This window comes from Lithobates pipiens, unplaced genomic scaffold (assembly GCF_037356315.1).
Source record: "Lithobates pipiens isolate NorthernLeopardFrog02 unplaced genomic scaffold, aLitPip1_a1.2 Scaffold_25, whole genome shotgun sequence".
Lineage (NCBI taxonomy): Eukaryota > Metazoa > Chordata > Amphibia > Anura > Ranidae > Lithobates > Lithobates pipiens.
In genome coordinates this window covers 102692165-102706215 of record NW_027507787.1, presented here as the reverse complement: position 1 = coordinate 102706215, position 14051 = coordinate 102692165, and the positions used below count along the sequence as shown (strand labels likewise).

General features: G+C 47.7%; 1 protein-coding gene across 2 annotated transcripts in view; it reads right to left on the bottom strand.

The window, feature by feature from the left end:
• The window catches only part of LOC143930466 (glutathione S-transferase P 1-like), a 185582-nt gene extending 173889 nt beyond the window's left edge, over positions 1–11693 (bottom strand). For both annotated transcript variants that reach the window (XM_077454799.1, XM_077454798.1), the window contains exons 1-2: positions 11586–11693; positions 9946–9981 (exon numbers count right to left, since the gene is read on the bottom strand). In XM_077454799.1, coding sequence (XP_077310925.1) covers positions 9946–9981; position 11586 — 37 coding nt within the window. In that variant the 5' untranslated portion in view covers positions 11587–11693. The remainder of the gene's footprint in view (positions 1–9945; positions 9982–11585) is intronic.
• Between the last annotated feature and the right edge of the window lie 2358 nt (positions 11694–14051).

The window sequence follows — 14051 nt, the reverse complement described above, 5'->3', positions numbered from 1 at the left end:
AAGAGGTCGGAGGGCTTCTTCCGGGAAGTCTCAGGCCGTCGGGCAGCATCCCGGTATCAGGCCTACCAGAAGTTACGCAGGCAGCTAGATCGCTTGGTTTCTGATGGTGGCCCTCAGGACCAGATCTCGGATCTGAAGCTCCAGATGAAGGAGTGTCAGTATGACCGTCTCGCCTCCCTGGTGCTGGAGAGGGATTACGGGAAGTTCACCAACCCGGATCCCTACAAAAGCTGTGGGGACGCGGTGAGTGGGAAGGTCATACATGGACTGAGAGATCCCTCCGGTTCCCTGGTAAGGTCCAAGCCAGGCATCCTGGGGATCATCAGAGCCCATTTTTCAGACATCCTTCGGAAGAAGCCGTTGGATCTGAGGAGAGCCAAGGAATTTCTTGATGGGACTCCACTTGAGGTGGGGTCTGACCCCCTAGACTCCTTGGTGGAAGAGATCTCAGTGGCCGAAATTGAGCAGGCTATTGACTCGTTGTCTCTAAAGAAGTCGCCGGGGCCTGATGGGTTCACGGCAGAATTTTATAAAGCCTTTAAGAGCCTTTTGGCTCCTCCTCTGAGGGAGGTGTTCAGTGAGTGTTTGGCATCTGGCCTGCTCCCTCCCTCGATGAGAAGGTCGGCCTTGATCCTTCTGTCCAAGGGGAAGGATCCGTCCGTGGTTGAGAATTGGCGTCCTATCGCCCTTCTCTCCACGGATAGAAAGATTCTGGCAAAGATTTTGTTTACGCGTATGTCTGCTGTTGCGGGCAAGCTGCTGTCTGCCTCCCAGCACTGCACAGTTCCCGGCCGTAGCACCTTTAGTGCAGTCCTTAACGTCCGGGAGGCTGTGGAGAGGTGCAGGGCAACGGGTGATGGGCGGTATCTGCTGGCATTAGATCAGGCGAAAGCTTTTGATCGGGTAGACCACGAGTACCTCTGGCTTCTCCTGGGTAGATACGGCCTGCCTGATCGATTTATTGATTGGCTCAGGACTTTGTACAGAGGGGCCGAGAGCTTCCCTCTGGTCAATGGTTGGGTGGGTCCTACCTTTCCGGTGGACTCTGGTGTTAGGCAGGGCTGTCCGCTGAGTCCCCTGCTCTATGTCTTTGCAGTCGACCCCTTCGTAAGAAGGCTAGACTGTGGGCAGCTGAGGGGGGTCCTGATGGAGCCCGGCAGTGGCCCGGATAAGGCGGTGAAGGTGGTGGCCTACGCGGACGACGTCTCGGTGGTGGTGGCTAGCCGAGAGGAGGCCCATTTTGTGGAAACACAGATTGGAGGCTACTCCGAGGCGTCTGGTTCGTTGGTCAACTGGGACAAGAGTGAAGCTCTCTGGTTGGGAAGGGAGGGTGAGCAGTTTGCCCTCCCGGACGTTTTTCCCCCGCCCCGACCAGAAGTTAAGATCTTAGGCATTTATTTCGGCCAGGGTGATTATCCCAAGCTAAATTGGGAGCGCAGGTTGGTAAGTGCCACCCAGAAAGTCAACGCCTGGAAAGGCTGGAAGCTGTCATTGAGGGAAAGGGTGAGCCTGGTTAAAACCTATTTGCTTCCCGAGTTCCTCTATGTCAGCTACGCATGTCTGTTGCCAGAGTCACTCTATGCGCGGGTCTGCGGTCTGTTTTTTCTGCTTTTGTGGGGAAACAGACTGAACCTGATAAAAAGGGAGGTCACGTATCGACGGAGAGGGGAGGGCGGTTTGGACATGATCAACCCCACGGTTTTCTTTACTGTGGTGTTCCTGAAGTTCAATCTGCAATCCATTTTTGTGGACGAGCCCTCTCTATGGGAACGTTCATGTAAGAATTGGTTCCTGGTGTTCCTGAGCAGGTGGGAGGGGGGCGGCCGCCCGGGTGACCTTCGGAGGTCCCATGGGTACCTCCCCGCCTATGTCCCAATCGCCCTGAAGGTACTAAGGCGGTGGAGGATAACGGCCTTAGAGGTAGGCTCCCTGGGCCGGCGAGAGCTGTACCAGAGGGTCATGGCCTCGGACGTCTTGAGACCACTGGCCTTAAGGGACTGTCCAGACAGGGTTCTCAGGGAGGGACTAGCCCTCCTGAATTCTAAGAGAATTCCTGCCAAGTTCTGGGATCTCGCATGGAGGGCGTTCCATGGACGACTCTATGTGAGATCGAACTTGAAGTACCGGAGCCCAGAGGACAGAGGCTGTCCTCGCCCTGAGTGTGGTGGGGTACTAGAGACCATGGACCACTTTTTGGTCGAGTGCCCTTTCAACTTGGGGGTTCTGGGGGAGGTTGGAGATACCATTGGCTATCCCCGTCTCCGGGCCCTTGCCTATTCTGAGAGGGTGTACGGTGACTTCAGAGCCCGGAGGGGTTTTGTGTTATCATCACTGTTTTTAGTTAGTGTCATATGCCTTTACTACACTTGGCACGCTCGGTGTTTAGTGTCCACTAGGGGCAAATTCCTGCCCATGCATGAGGTGGCGGGTGATATCATTCGGGAATTGGGTAAGGTGAGGTTTCTTGAGGGGGAAAGAATGGGTAGGGAAAGGTGTGCTAGGTTGTGGAGAGGGTTCTCTTTCCGGCCACCTTGATGATCTCCCTCTTCTTTTCCTTAGGTGGGGGTGCGTCTGTCCTTTCACCCCCTTTTTTTTAGCTTTTGGGCAACTTAATTTTAAAAACATGGTATGCACCGTCAGTTTCGTTACGTTCCTGCCTATAGGGGGTATGTAATATAAATGTATATAGTTTGAATAATGATTAGGAATTTTTTTTTTTTTTTTTTTCTTCCCAGATGATCATGGGATTAAGGATCGTCTGATATGGGCAGTTTGAATAGATCCGGTCTGTCCAAAAGCATTTATGCAAGTTGTTCTTTAGTTCTTTTTTTGCTCAAGTATGAGTTTTTCTTAAGTTCTTGATTATGTAAATCAGTAGCAGTTTTATTTTAATAAAAATTTCCACCTATATAGCTAACTAGCTTGCTCTTTTTTAATAGAGCTTGCAGTCAGTTGTAGGAGATTGTGTGTGCTGTCTGCGTGCCCTGAACCCAGTATACACCGCTATATCCACCTATATAGCTAACTATCTTGCTCTTTTTTAATAGAGCTTGCAGTCAGTTGTAGGAGATTGTGTGTGCTGTCTGCGTGCCCTGAACCCAGTATACACCGCTATATCCACCTATATAGCTAGCTATCTTGCTCTTTTTTAATAGAGCTTGCAGTCAGTTGTAGGAGATTGTGCGTGCTGTCTGCGTGCCCTGAACCCAGTATACACCGCTATATCCACCTATATAGCTAGCTATCTTGCTTGTTTTAAATAGAGCTTGCAGTCAGTTGTAGGAGATTGTGCGTGCTGTCTGCGTGCTCTGAACCCAGTATACACCGCTATATCCACCTATATAGCTAACTATCTTGCTCTTTTTAAATAGAGCTTGCAGTCAGTTGTAGGAGATTGTGCGTGCTGTCTGCATGCTCTGAACCCAGTATACACCGCTATATCCACCTATATAGCTAGCTATCTTGCTCGTTTTAAATAGAGCTTGCAGTCAGTTGTAGGAGATTGTGCGTGCTGTCTGCGTGCTCTGAACCCAGTATACACCGCTATATCCACCTATATAGCTAGCTATCTTGCTCTTTTAAATAGAGCTTGCAGGCAGTTGTAGGAGATTGTGCGTGCTGTCTGCGTGCTCTGAACCCAGTATACACCGCTATATCTATCTATATAGCTAGCTATCTTGCTCGTTTTAAATAGAGCTTGCAGTCAGTTGTAGGAGATTGTGCGTGCTGTCTGCGTGCTCTGAACCCAGTATACACCGCTATATCCACCTATATAGCTAGCTATCTTGCTCGTTTTAAATAGAGCTTGCAGTCAGTTGTAGGAGATTGTGCATGCTGTCTGCGTGCTCTGAACCCAGTATACACCGCTATATCCACCTATATAGCTAACTATCTTGCTCTTTTTAAATAGAGCTTGCAGTCAGTTGTAGGAGATTGTGCGTGCTGTCTGCATGCTCTGAACCCAGTATACACTGCTATATCCACCTATATAGCTAACTATCTTGCTCTTTCTTAATAGAGCTTGCAGTCAGTTGTAGGAGATTGTGCGTGCTGTCTGCGTGCTCTGAACAAAGTATACACCGCTATATCCATCTATATAGCTAGCTATCTTGCTCTTTCTAAATAGAGCTTGCAGTCAGTTGTAGGAGATTGTGCGTGCTGTCTGCGTGCCCTGAACCCAGTATACACTGTTATATCCACCTACATAGCTCTTCTCTAATTGAGCCATCTGCCATCTGCAGGAGTTAGTGGGTGTTGTGCGTGCTTCCAGCACAATATACACTACCCAATTGCTTTTTTCCCAACTCCCTTCAGGCCATTACCAAGTCTGGAAGGCCAGCAAGGAGAGGCAGACAGGCGCGAGCTGATAAAAGAGGGCAAGCAGGCTCTGTGTCTAGAGACAACAGTGCTAGTCGTGGACGCGGTGCATCGTCATCATCGGCACATGGCCATGGGACACGCTTGTCCTTCTTTTCGGCAGCTGGACATGTTGAGCCGCAACATGCCAATGACTTGGTAGAGTGGATGACCAAGCCCTCTTCATCCTCCTCATCCTCTCTCACCCAGGCTCAGGGTACTAGCAAAGCAGCTGCCAATGCATCGTCTTCCCTCCTCTCAATGTCATCATCAGTGACTCCTTCCCTAGACCCACCATGTCCTCCTGAGGAGTCTCCTGAACTCTTTGAGCACAGTGTCGGGTACAAGCTCCAGGAGGATGCCCAGTGTTTTGTAGGCTCTGGTGATGATACTCAGCTAGAGGAAGGCAGTAGCGTGAATGCAGAGAGAGGGGATGCTCAAGAAGGACAGCAATCTGGCAGTCATGTTCCACAAGCTGCAGCATACTGCCAGGTTTGCTCCAGCGATGAAGAGGGAGGGGATGATGAGGGCACTGACTCCACGTGGGTGCCTGGTAGGAGAGAGGAGGAGGAGGAGAAGGAGGCACACGTCCAACAAGGCAGGATGCCCTCCGGGGGCCAGCTTAGAGGCAGCACACCGACTGAATCACACCGCAGAGCTCCGCCTGTGCAGGGCGCTGCCTCTGCGCGTTATTCTAAAAGTTCTTTGGTGTGGGCCTTTTTTGAGACGAGTGCATCAGATCGCACCGCTGCCATTTGCAACATATGTCTCAAGCGTATCTCGTGTGACCAAAACATCAGCCGCTTGGGCACCACATGCTTGACCAGACATATGTTGGCCTGCCATGCAAAGACCCACACCAAAGAACAAAGTGGACCTCTCCTTGCTCCTCATCAGCTGGGATCTCCAACCCCACTAGACCTTCAGTCCTCTCTGAAACCTGCTCTGAGAGGAATGAAGGTGTAGAATTGAATGATAGTGTTTTATTCCTGCGCTACCACTGGTGATCTATCAAATGTCAGGGGCTGCTGCTACTACCGGAATGGATCACACCGTATCCACTTAATATGAAACTAAAGATATGTTGGTATTGCGCTGTCCCTATATTAAATAACCCTCCGAGGGTGATAAGTATAATGCCTAATTACATAAATCAATAGTGTAATATAAAAATATATATCTATAAATGTCTACTGAATAGTATCAAAAAGTGCAAAGTGCTACATTAAATAAAATAAAATAAACACACCACAAAGGTGATAGAATCCAAATAAATGAAAATCAAGTGAACAAAGGTAAGTAACTAAAAACAGTCTCTTAGAAAATTACTATTTTGATAAAGTGCAGAAAAAAAAAAAAAAAAAGTAAACGCACTACAGAGTCAATTGAAAACCTCCACAGAAACAGTAGAATTAGGTGTGTCACAGCCAAGTGCTTCTGGGCACTCTGCTAGCAGTACACCCACGTCCGATTATAGCAGGCTAATGTCCCTGCTGCTGGACCGGCGAAAGAAGTTCACTCCCAGCCATCCACATGCCCAGCGGTTGAATGCTAGCTTGGCTAAATTGCTAGCACTTCAACTGCTGCCTTTTCAGTTGGTAGACTCGGCCCCCTTCCGTGAGTTTGTACAATGTGCGGTTCCTCAGTGGCAGGTCCCCAAACGGCACTTTTTCTCACGGAAGGCGATTCCGGCTCTCTACCGGCATGTGGAAGGCAATGTCCTTGCCTCGCTGGACAGGGCGGTCAGCGGTAAGGTGCATATTACCGCTGACTCATGGTCCAGCAGGCAACGACAGGGACGTTACTTGTCTTTCACGGCCCATTGGGTCACTCTTCTGGCAGCTGGGAAGGATGCAGGACAAGGTGCAGTACAAGGTGCAGGACAAGGTGCAGTAGTAGGAGGTTGTTCCGCCACCACGCCTCCAAAATCCTACTATTGGTTGTGACACACCTCTCTCCTCCACCCCCTCCTCTTCTTCTTCCTCCATGGCCTCTTCCAGTGCTCTGTCCTCATAACCAGCGGTGCTCTGTAGGCGTTCCAGGGGCGACGCAAGTACGCAGGCAAAACAATGCCATGCCGTGCTTGCGCTGGTTTGTTTGGGGGACAGGAGCCACACTGGGGCGGATGTTTTGTCAGCTCTGCAGGGGCAGGCCGAGAGGTGGTTGACGCCACGCCAGCTTAAGCCAGGAATGGTGGTTTGCGACAATGGCACCAACCTCCTCTCTGCCCTCCGACAGGGACAACTGACCCATGTGCCCTGTGTGGCTCACGTCCTTAACCTGGTGGTGCAGCGGTTCTTGGGCAGGTACCCGGGCTTACAGGATGTCCTGTAGCAGGCCAGGAAAGTCTGTGTGCATTTCCGACGATCATTTAATGCCTGTGCTTGGCTGGCTGAGCTCCAAAAGGAGTTGAACCTGCCCAAGAACCGCCTTATATGTGACATGCCCACCAGGTGGAACTCAACGTTGGCCATGCTGCAGTGGATGCACACACAGCAGAGGGCCATCAATGAGTACCTGTGCAACTATGGCACCAGGACAGTGTCAGGGGAGCTCGGTTTTTTCTCACCATGCCAGTGGGGCATGATCAGGGATGCATGCACTGTCCTGTCACCATTTGAGGAGGCCACAAGGATGGTGAGCAGTGACAGTGCATGCATCAGTGACACTGTACCTCTTGTCCACCTCTTGGAGCATACGCTGCGTGGAATAATGGACAGGGCACTTGAGGCAGAACAGAGGCAGGAAGAGGAGGACTTCCTTGCCTCTCAAGGCCCCCTTTATCCAGACAGTGTTCCTGCTGTGCCACCCATCACACAGGAAGAGGATGAGAAGGAGGAGGAGGAGGAGGATGATTGTGTCAGCATGGAGGTGGAGGCTGGCACTCAGCATCAGCAGCAGCAGCAGCAGCAGTCTTGTAGGGATGATTTACAGTCCCAAGAAACCCATGGACTTGTACGTGGCTGGGAGGAGGTAGCTGTGGATCATGTTGTCCTTAGTGACCCAGAGGACCCCGGACCGAATGCCTCAGCTAACCTACGCTGCATGGCCTCCCTGATGCTGCAAAGCCTGTGGAAGGATCCTCGTATTCTTCGGATCAAGGAGAGGGACCATTACTGGCTGGCCACTCTCCTTGATCCACGGTACAAGGGTAAGGTTGCCGACCTTATCTTGCCGTCGCAGAGGGAGCAGAGGATGAGACATCTCCGGAGACCTTGCAGAAAGGTCTGTGCAACGCGTTCCCAGAGACTGGGAGGTTACAAACTCCTGGTCCTGGACAACGTGTTGCTGAGGCATCGGTCAGAAGGAGCAGTGGAGAAGGTGGCTGTCTGACCGATGCTTTCAGACAATTTTTTAGTTCGCAGCCCCAAGGTATGATCGGTTCCAGCAACCATCGCCAGCGTCTGATTTACATGGTGCAGGAATACCTAGGGGCAAGGTCAGACTTGGACACCTTAACTACCAAAAATCCTCTGGCTTGCTGGGTCTTGAGGATGGATCACTGGCCAGAGCTTGCACAGTATGCAATTGAGCTACTGGCCTGTCCTGCATCCAGCGTTCTTTCGGAACGCACCTTCAGTGCTGCTGGTGGCTTTGTTACCGATTACAGGGTGCGCCTGTCCACCGACTCAGTTGATCGACTGACCTTCATCAAGATGAATCAGTCTTGGATCACCCACAGCTACCAAGCACCTGAAGCTGATGTAACCGAATAATGTTTTTTAGAAATATCACATCCCTTCAAGACTGCCTATGCTGATGCTGAGTGACTGTCCTATTATGTTGATTGTCTATCCTATTCCTCCTCCGCTGATATGTTGGAAGAACATTTTTGGTACTGGGTGATGCCACCAGCCCAATTTTTCTGCCCCTGTTTAACAGGGGCGTTTAATTACAATTTTTGATGCAATGCTTTGCAGCAGGGCTCATTCCTGCACTACAACTAGAGTATATGGGAGAGGTTGCAGTGTGGTGGCACCAGCACCAGTTCCAGCAGCCCAATTTTTCAGCCCCTGTTTAACAGGGGCATGTAATTACAATTCTTGATATAATATTTCACAGGAGGGCCCGTTCCTGTGCCCACCCAGAGTAACTGTGAGGACTTATAGTGTTGTGGCGCAAGCACCACAACCACCAAAGGTCAATTTTTCTACCACTGTTCAACAATGGCATGTAATTACAATTCTTGATATAATCGTTCACAGCAGGGCGCTCCAGCGCCCACCAAGAGTCACTTTGAGGGCTTACAATGTTGTGGCAAAACCAACACCTTGTTCCGCCATTTCTGCAGAGCATATAGGGCAGGCCCCTACTTTCAAACATCCAACTTACAAACATCTCCTACTTGCAAACGGAAGGAGACAACAGCAAGTGATATGAAAAAAGACGGACGGCAAAACAAATTATGCAGGGGTGATAACCCTTCCCTATGTTTTCCAAAAAGCTTAAAATAGATTTTTTGATTTTTTGGAGCTACACTTTAAAAATGTACCAGTTGAAAATTACAAACAGATTCTACTTAACACAACAAACCTACACAGTCCCTGTCTTGTTTGCACCACCTGTATACTGCTGTTCTGAGTATATAGGGCCTGGGGGCCACACATATTTCCTTTTTTTAATATGGGTACGGGGTTCCCCTTAATATCCGTACAAGACCCAAAGGGGCTGGTAATGGGCAGGGAAGGCTACCAATGCCATTTTTCTCAATGATTTTCAACCATATTGCAGGAACCAGATATAACATTAAAACCGCAAGCAGTTTTGAATGATGTTATTTCCGTTAAATGTCATTTTGTGCAGGGACTGTTCCAAAAACGGGAAACACGTGGCACTTCACAGGCATACTATAGACACCCCCCAGGCACGATATTTAAAGGAATATTTCACTTTTTTTTTCACTTTAATCGTCATTAAAATCAGTGCTCCTGCAAAACGGCCGTTTTTAAAACTTTTTTTTGCATTGACCCATGTCTCCTGGGGCAGGAGCCAGGTCCCCAAACCCTTTTTTAGGACAGTATCTTGCATATTAGCAGTTAAAATTAGCACTTTTAATTTCGAACGTTCGAGTCCCATAGACTTCAATGGGGTTCTAACGTTCGTACGAATTTGGGGTCCGTTCACTGCTTCAGCCAATCAGGGCTTGCAATGCACCGTTCAGCACCGCAATGCATTGTGGTCATTTTGCCGCATGTCAGAACAGCCAAAGTTTGGCCCGAACTTATGCTCAGGCCATACCGTTCGCCCATCCCTACTCATGAACAATGTGAACTCTTAAAGAGGTCCTGGGGATATTTTAAAAGTTCAATACAGCTAAAGGAAAACTAAAGTCCAAAAGGAGCACTGACAAATGTTTCCTGTCCAGGCAGAGGTCAAACTTAGTGCCCATGTCACGATATACCCATCTTCCAGATTACAACTGCACAGAACAAAAATAAATGTTTGTGCTTGATAGTCTCCACTATAATGATGTATTTATGTGTAAGTAGCTAAATGGATTCATTCATTTATTTGTATGTATATTTTATTATGAGCTGTCAAAATTAAACAAATATCAGTTAATTAATTGTAATGAAAAAAATCACTAACCTCTGATTGGGAAGTAAGTAATTCTATATTCAGGCACTAAGGGGAAAGAACAGAACATTAGATGTATAATCACTTTACATATATAAAACTGGTTGTAAATCCTTCTCAGAATAAATTTCACACTCTAAGTAAAACAAACAAAGAGTGGGTTATTGAGTATATTTGTGCATGAAAGAACAGCTGTTTCCTTTGGTTGTTTATTATGAGAACTGTGATTTGTTCTTCCTTATGGGCACATCCAAGATGGCAACCAAAGCAAGTGTGTAGCTGTGGAGCTCTGCTGCACTATCCTTTCTAAGAAGAATAGCTCAATGAGATGTAAAATCACCCCACACATATACCTGATTGGTCAATTCACTAAGGATGGGAGCTTGACAACTGTGGTAGCACAGAAAGCATCACGGGAAGCCATCATCTCAGTGAGCCACATAGGAACCCTTTCTCAAGGTGACTATAAAATGAAATTACTTTCATTTTCTGTTCTGGTGACCACACAGAAAGTGACTCAAAGACAGGTATAAAAATCGAATTAAGGTTCTGCTCTTTTCAAAACTTATAAAACATTTGTCTGCAATCATACTTTAATTGGTTACTTTCTTCAATTAAGATATGTTTTAAAAATAAGATCTTTGAGTCAAACGAAAGATTCACTATGAATCAGCCACAGCCTGGCTGGGTAGAAACACCTGTCACCTGTCAGCCTAATGTGGAGAAGGACTCATTCTCTCTATGTGAAAACAGTGGTCTCTCTGCAGAAGTCCAGGCTCTCCAATCAGCAAGGGGCATGGGCTTTGCTGATTGCAGAGCTATGGAAATGACTCAGCAAGGGGCATGACCTTAGCAGAGAGACCTTGGACCTCTGAGAATGTGTCATTCTTTACAGAATGCTGGCAGGGTAAATGGTGTTTCTATTTAGGTTGTGGCTGTTTTTAAAGAGAACAAACTGTAGGACTTTGCACACATTTTGTTTTGATGCACCTAGATGTACTTAGCAGATTTAAACTAATACCGCGTACAGATGATCGGACATTCCGACAACAAAATCTTGGATTTATTTCCGGGATCCAGAGGGCGCTGAAGTACAACACATACGACAGGACTAGAAAAAGGAAGTTCAATAGCCAATGCGGCTCTTCTGCTTGATTTAAAGCATGCGTGGAATTTTGTGCGTGTCGGAATTGTCTACATGAGTTCGGAATTTACGACAATGAATTTTGTTGTCTGAAAATTTGAGAACCAGCTCTCAAATTTTGTATGTCGGAAATTCCGACAACAGGCTCGCATCCAACATTTGTTGTCGGAAATTCTGACCATGTGTACATGGCCTAAGAGTTCTTAATTGCACTTTCACAATAAAATCTTCCATATGACCAACCCCCATCATACCTTTTTTACCAAATAAGTGAATATAAGTGCAGACCGCAGATATACCTGTTCCCTTATTTTTCAAGGATAGCGATGAAGTCATAAGGAGAATTGTATTGTTCAGCTACCCTATAGGTTCTGCAGCTGCCTTACTGCTTTAATTGACACAACACAATTCAAAATGTAGAAATATGGACTGTTATCTGAAACTGAACTGTTGTCCACTGCAATTCATCCTAAAAATTAAGAAGATGCAAAGCTTTAGAAATACTTACTTGTAGCAACTTGAGTGTCCCTTCTTGCAGCCTGAATCTGTCCTCTCCTGGAACTTGCTTCGGTCACCTATTCATTGGCTCTAAAATGTCAGTTTATATAGAATGTAGCTTGTGCTGAGTCACAATGAGGCAGTGAGATAGATTAAGTCAAAGTAAAGTCAACAATGTTTGAGTGGGACTATGAGTTGCAAAAGAAAGAAGTCTAAAAAAAAAAATATTTACATGTACTAACAGAAGCAACCTGACTTAATAATGTATAAATGAATACAGCATTTATTGTATTAAGATTTACATTAAAAAAAAGGTTGAGTAGAGCGGCAAGGTCTGGGAAAGAGTTGTTGTGCCACATCCAATAATACTAGAAGAAACAGAGGGGGTTTCCCCTAATGGTGGACTTTTTAGGCACGTACACGTTTGTGTACGTGCCTAAAAAGTCCACCATTAGGGGAACCCCCCTCTTTGTATTCTAAGATTTACATTAGTACAATATCTGATATGATTGTGCCTACAGATATGAAAGTATCTGTGGTAGATTCTCACCACTTCCAATTCGTATAGCAGGAGATTGTGACCGACTCTCTATGTTCACATATATGGTGAATGGAGATGCACTGGATTCCTGCTGTGAGCTGCTGCATGCTGTAGTGTGAACCCAGCCTAAGGCTCGATGCACATCTATGCATGTTGCTTTTGAGCGTTTCTGCAGTGGTTTTTGTGGTGCTTGCCACGTTTTTGGACACGCCTTTTTACCGCGATTTTGCCACGATTTGTGTGTTTTTTTTTACACTGTATATAGCTGGTTGCTAAGGAGGGGGTCGGGAATCTGGCCATGGCGTCCTTAACAACAGATGAGTCATCAGCTGGCTTCCCACTCAATGTAAAAAAAAAAATGTCGCCTAAAAAAACAATTGTGAAAAAAAACTGCGTGGGGTCCCCCCCCCCCAAGTCCATACCAGTCCCTTTGGTTTAGTATGGATCTGGAGGGGACCCTCACACACCAAAATTAAGAAAAAAATGGTGTGGAGGTCCCCCAAAATCCATATCATACCCTTATCCAAGTATGCAGCCTGGCAGGTCAGAAAAGGGAGGGGACAAGCCCCTTCTGAATCATACCAGGCCGCATGCCCTCATCAATGGGTGCTTTGGGGCGGGGGGTTCTGCGCTGATGGGGACAAGGGCCTCTTCCCGACAACCATTGCCCAGTGGTTGTAGGGGACTGTGGGCGGGGGGCTTATAGGAATCTAGAAGCCCCCTTTAATAAGGGAGCCTCCAGATCCCGCCCTCCCCATGTAAATGAGTATGGGGTACATTGTACCCCTACCCATTCACTATAAAAAAGTAGTGTAGTGTTAAAAAATACAGTAGACAGTTTTTGACAAGTCTTTTATTAAAAATCTTCTTCTTCTTCCTCCGGTCTTCCTCCATCTTCTCCTGCATCTTCAAATAAATAACGATGGGGGCGTGGCAATCAGATTATGTCATCTGGAGGTCCATCATGCCCCGGGCGGTGATATCACAAGGGGGCGTGGCTTCCAGATGATGTAATACTATGCCCTATAATTATTTAAGAAATGCAGGACATCGGCGACATCCTTCTCCCCCTGTTTCTTCTTCTGCTCTTCTTCTGCCTTCTTTGTCCGGTGTTCTTCTTCCTCTGCCACCGCTCCCACCGACGATCCTCCTCCGATGCTTCATCCCGCTGATGTGTTGTCGCCGATGTCCTGCATTTCCTAAATAACAATGGGGCGTGGCATTACGTCATCTGGAGGCCATGCTCCCTTGTGATGTTACCGCCCGGGGCATGATGGGTCCGTGACATCACAAGGGGGCATGGCCTCTTGATGACGTAGTCGGATTGCCACGCCCCCATCATTATTTAAGACATACAGGACATCCTCACCGACAGATCAGCAGGACGCAGCATCGGAGGAGGGTCATCAGGGGGAGCGGCGGCAGAGGAAGAAGAACGCCGGACAAAGAAGACAGAAGACGAGCAGAAGAAGAAGCAGGGGAAAAAGAAGGAGGGAGACCTGAAGAAGAAGCGGACAAGAAGAAGATTTTTAATAAAAGACTTGTCAAAAACTGTCTACTGTATTTTTTTACACTACTTTTTCTTTAGTGAATGGGTAGGGGTACAATGTACCCCATACTCATTCACATGGAGGGCTGGGATCTGGGGGCCCCCTTGTTAAAGGGGGCTTCCATATTCTGATAAGCCCCCCGCCCGCAGACCCTTTCAACCACCAGGCAAGGGTTGTCGGGAAGAGGCCCTTGTCCCCATCAAAATGGGGGCAAGGTGCTTTGGGGTAGGGGAAGCAGAGCCCCCCCTGCCCCAAAGCACCCATCCCCCATGTTGAGGGCATGTGGCCTGGTATGGTTCAGGAGGGGGGGCGCCTGCTTGTCCCCTCCCTTTCCTGACCTGCCGGGCTGCATACTCAGATAAGGGTATGGTATGGATTTTGGCTG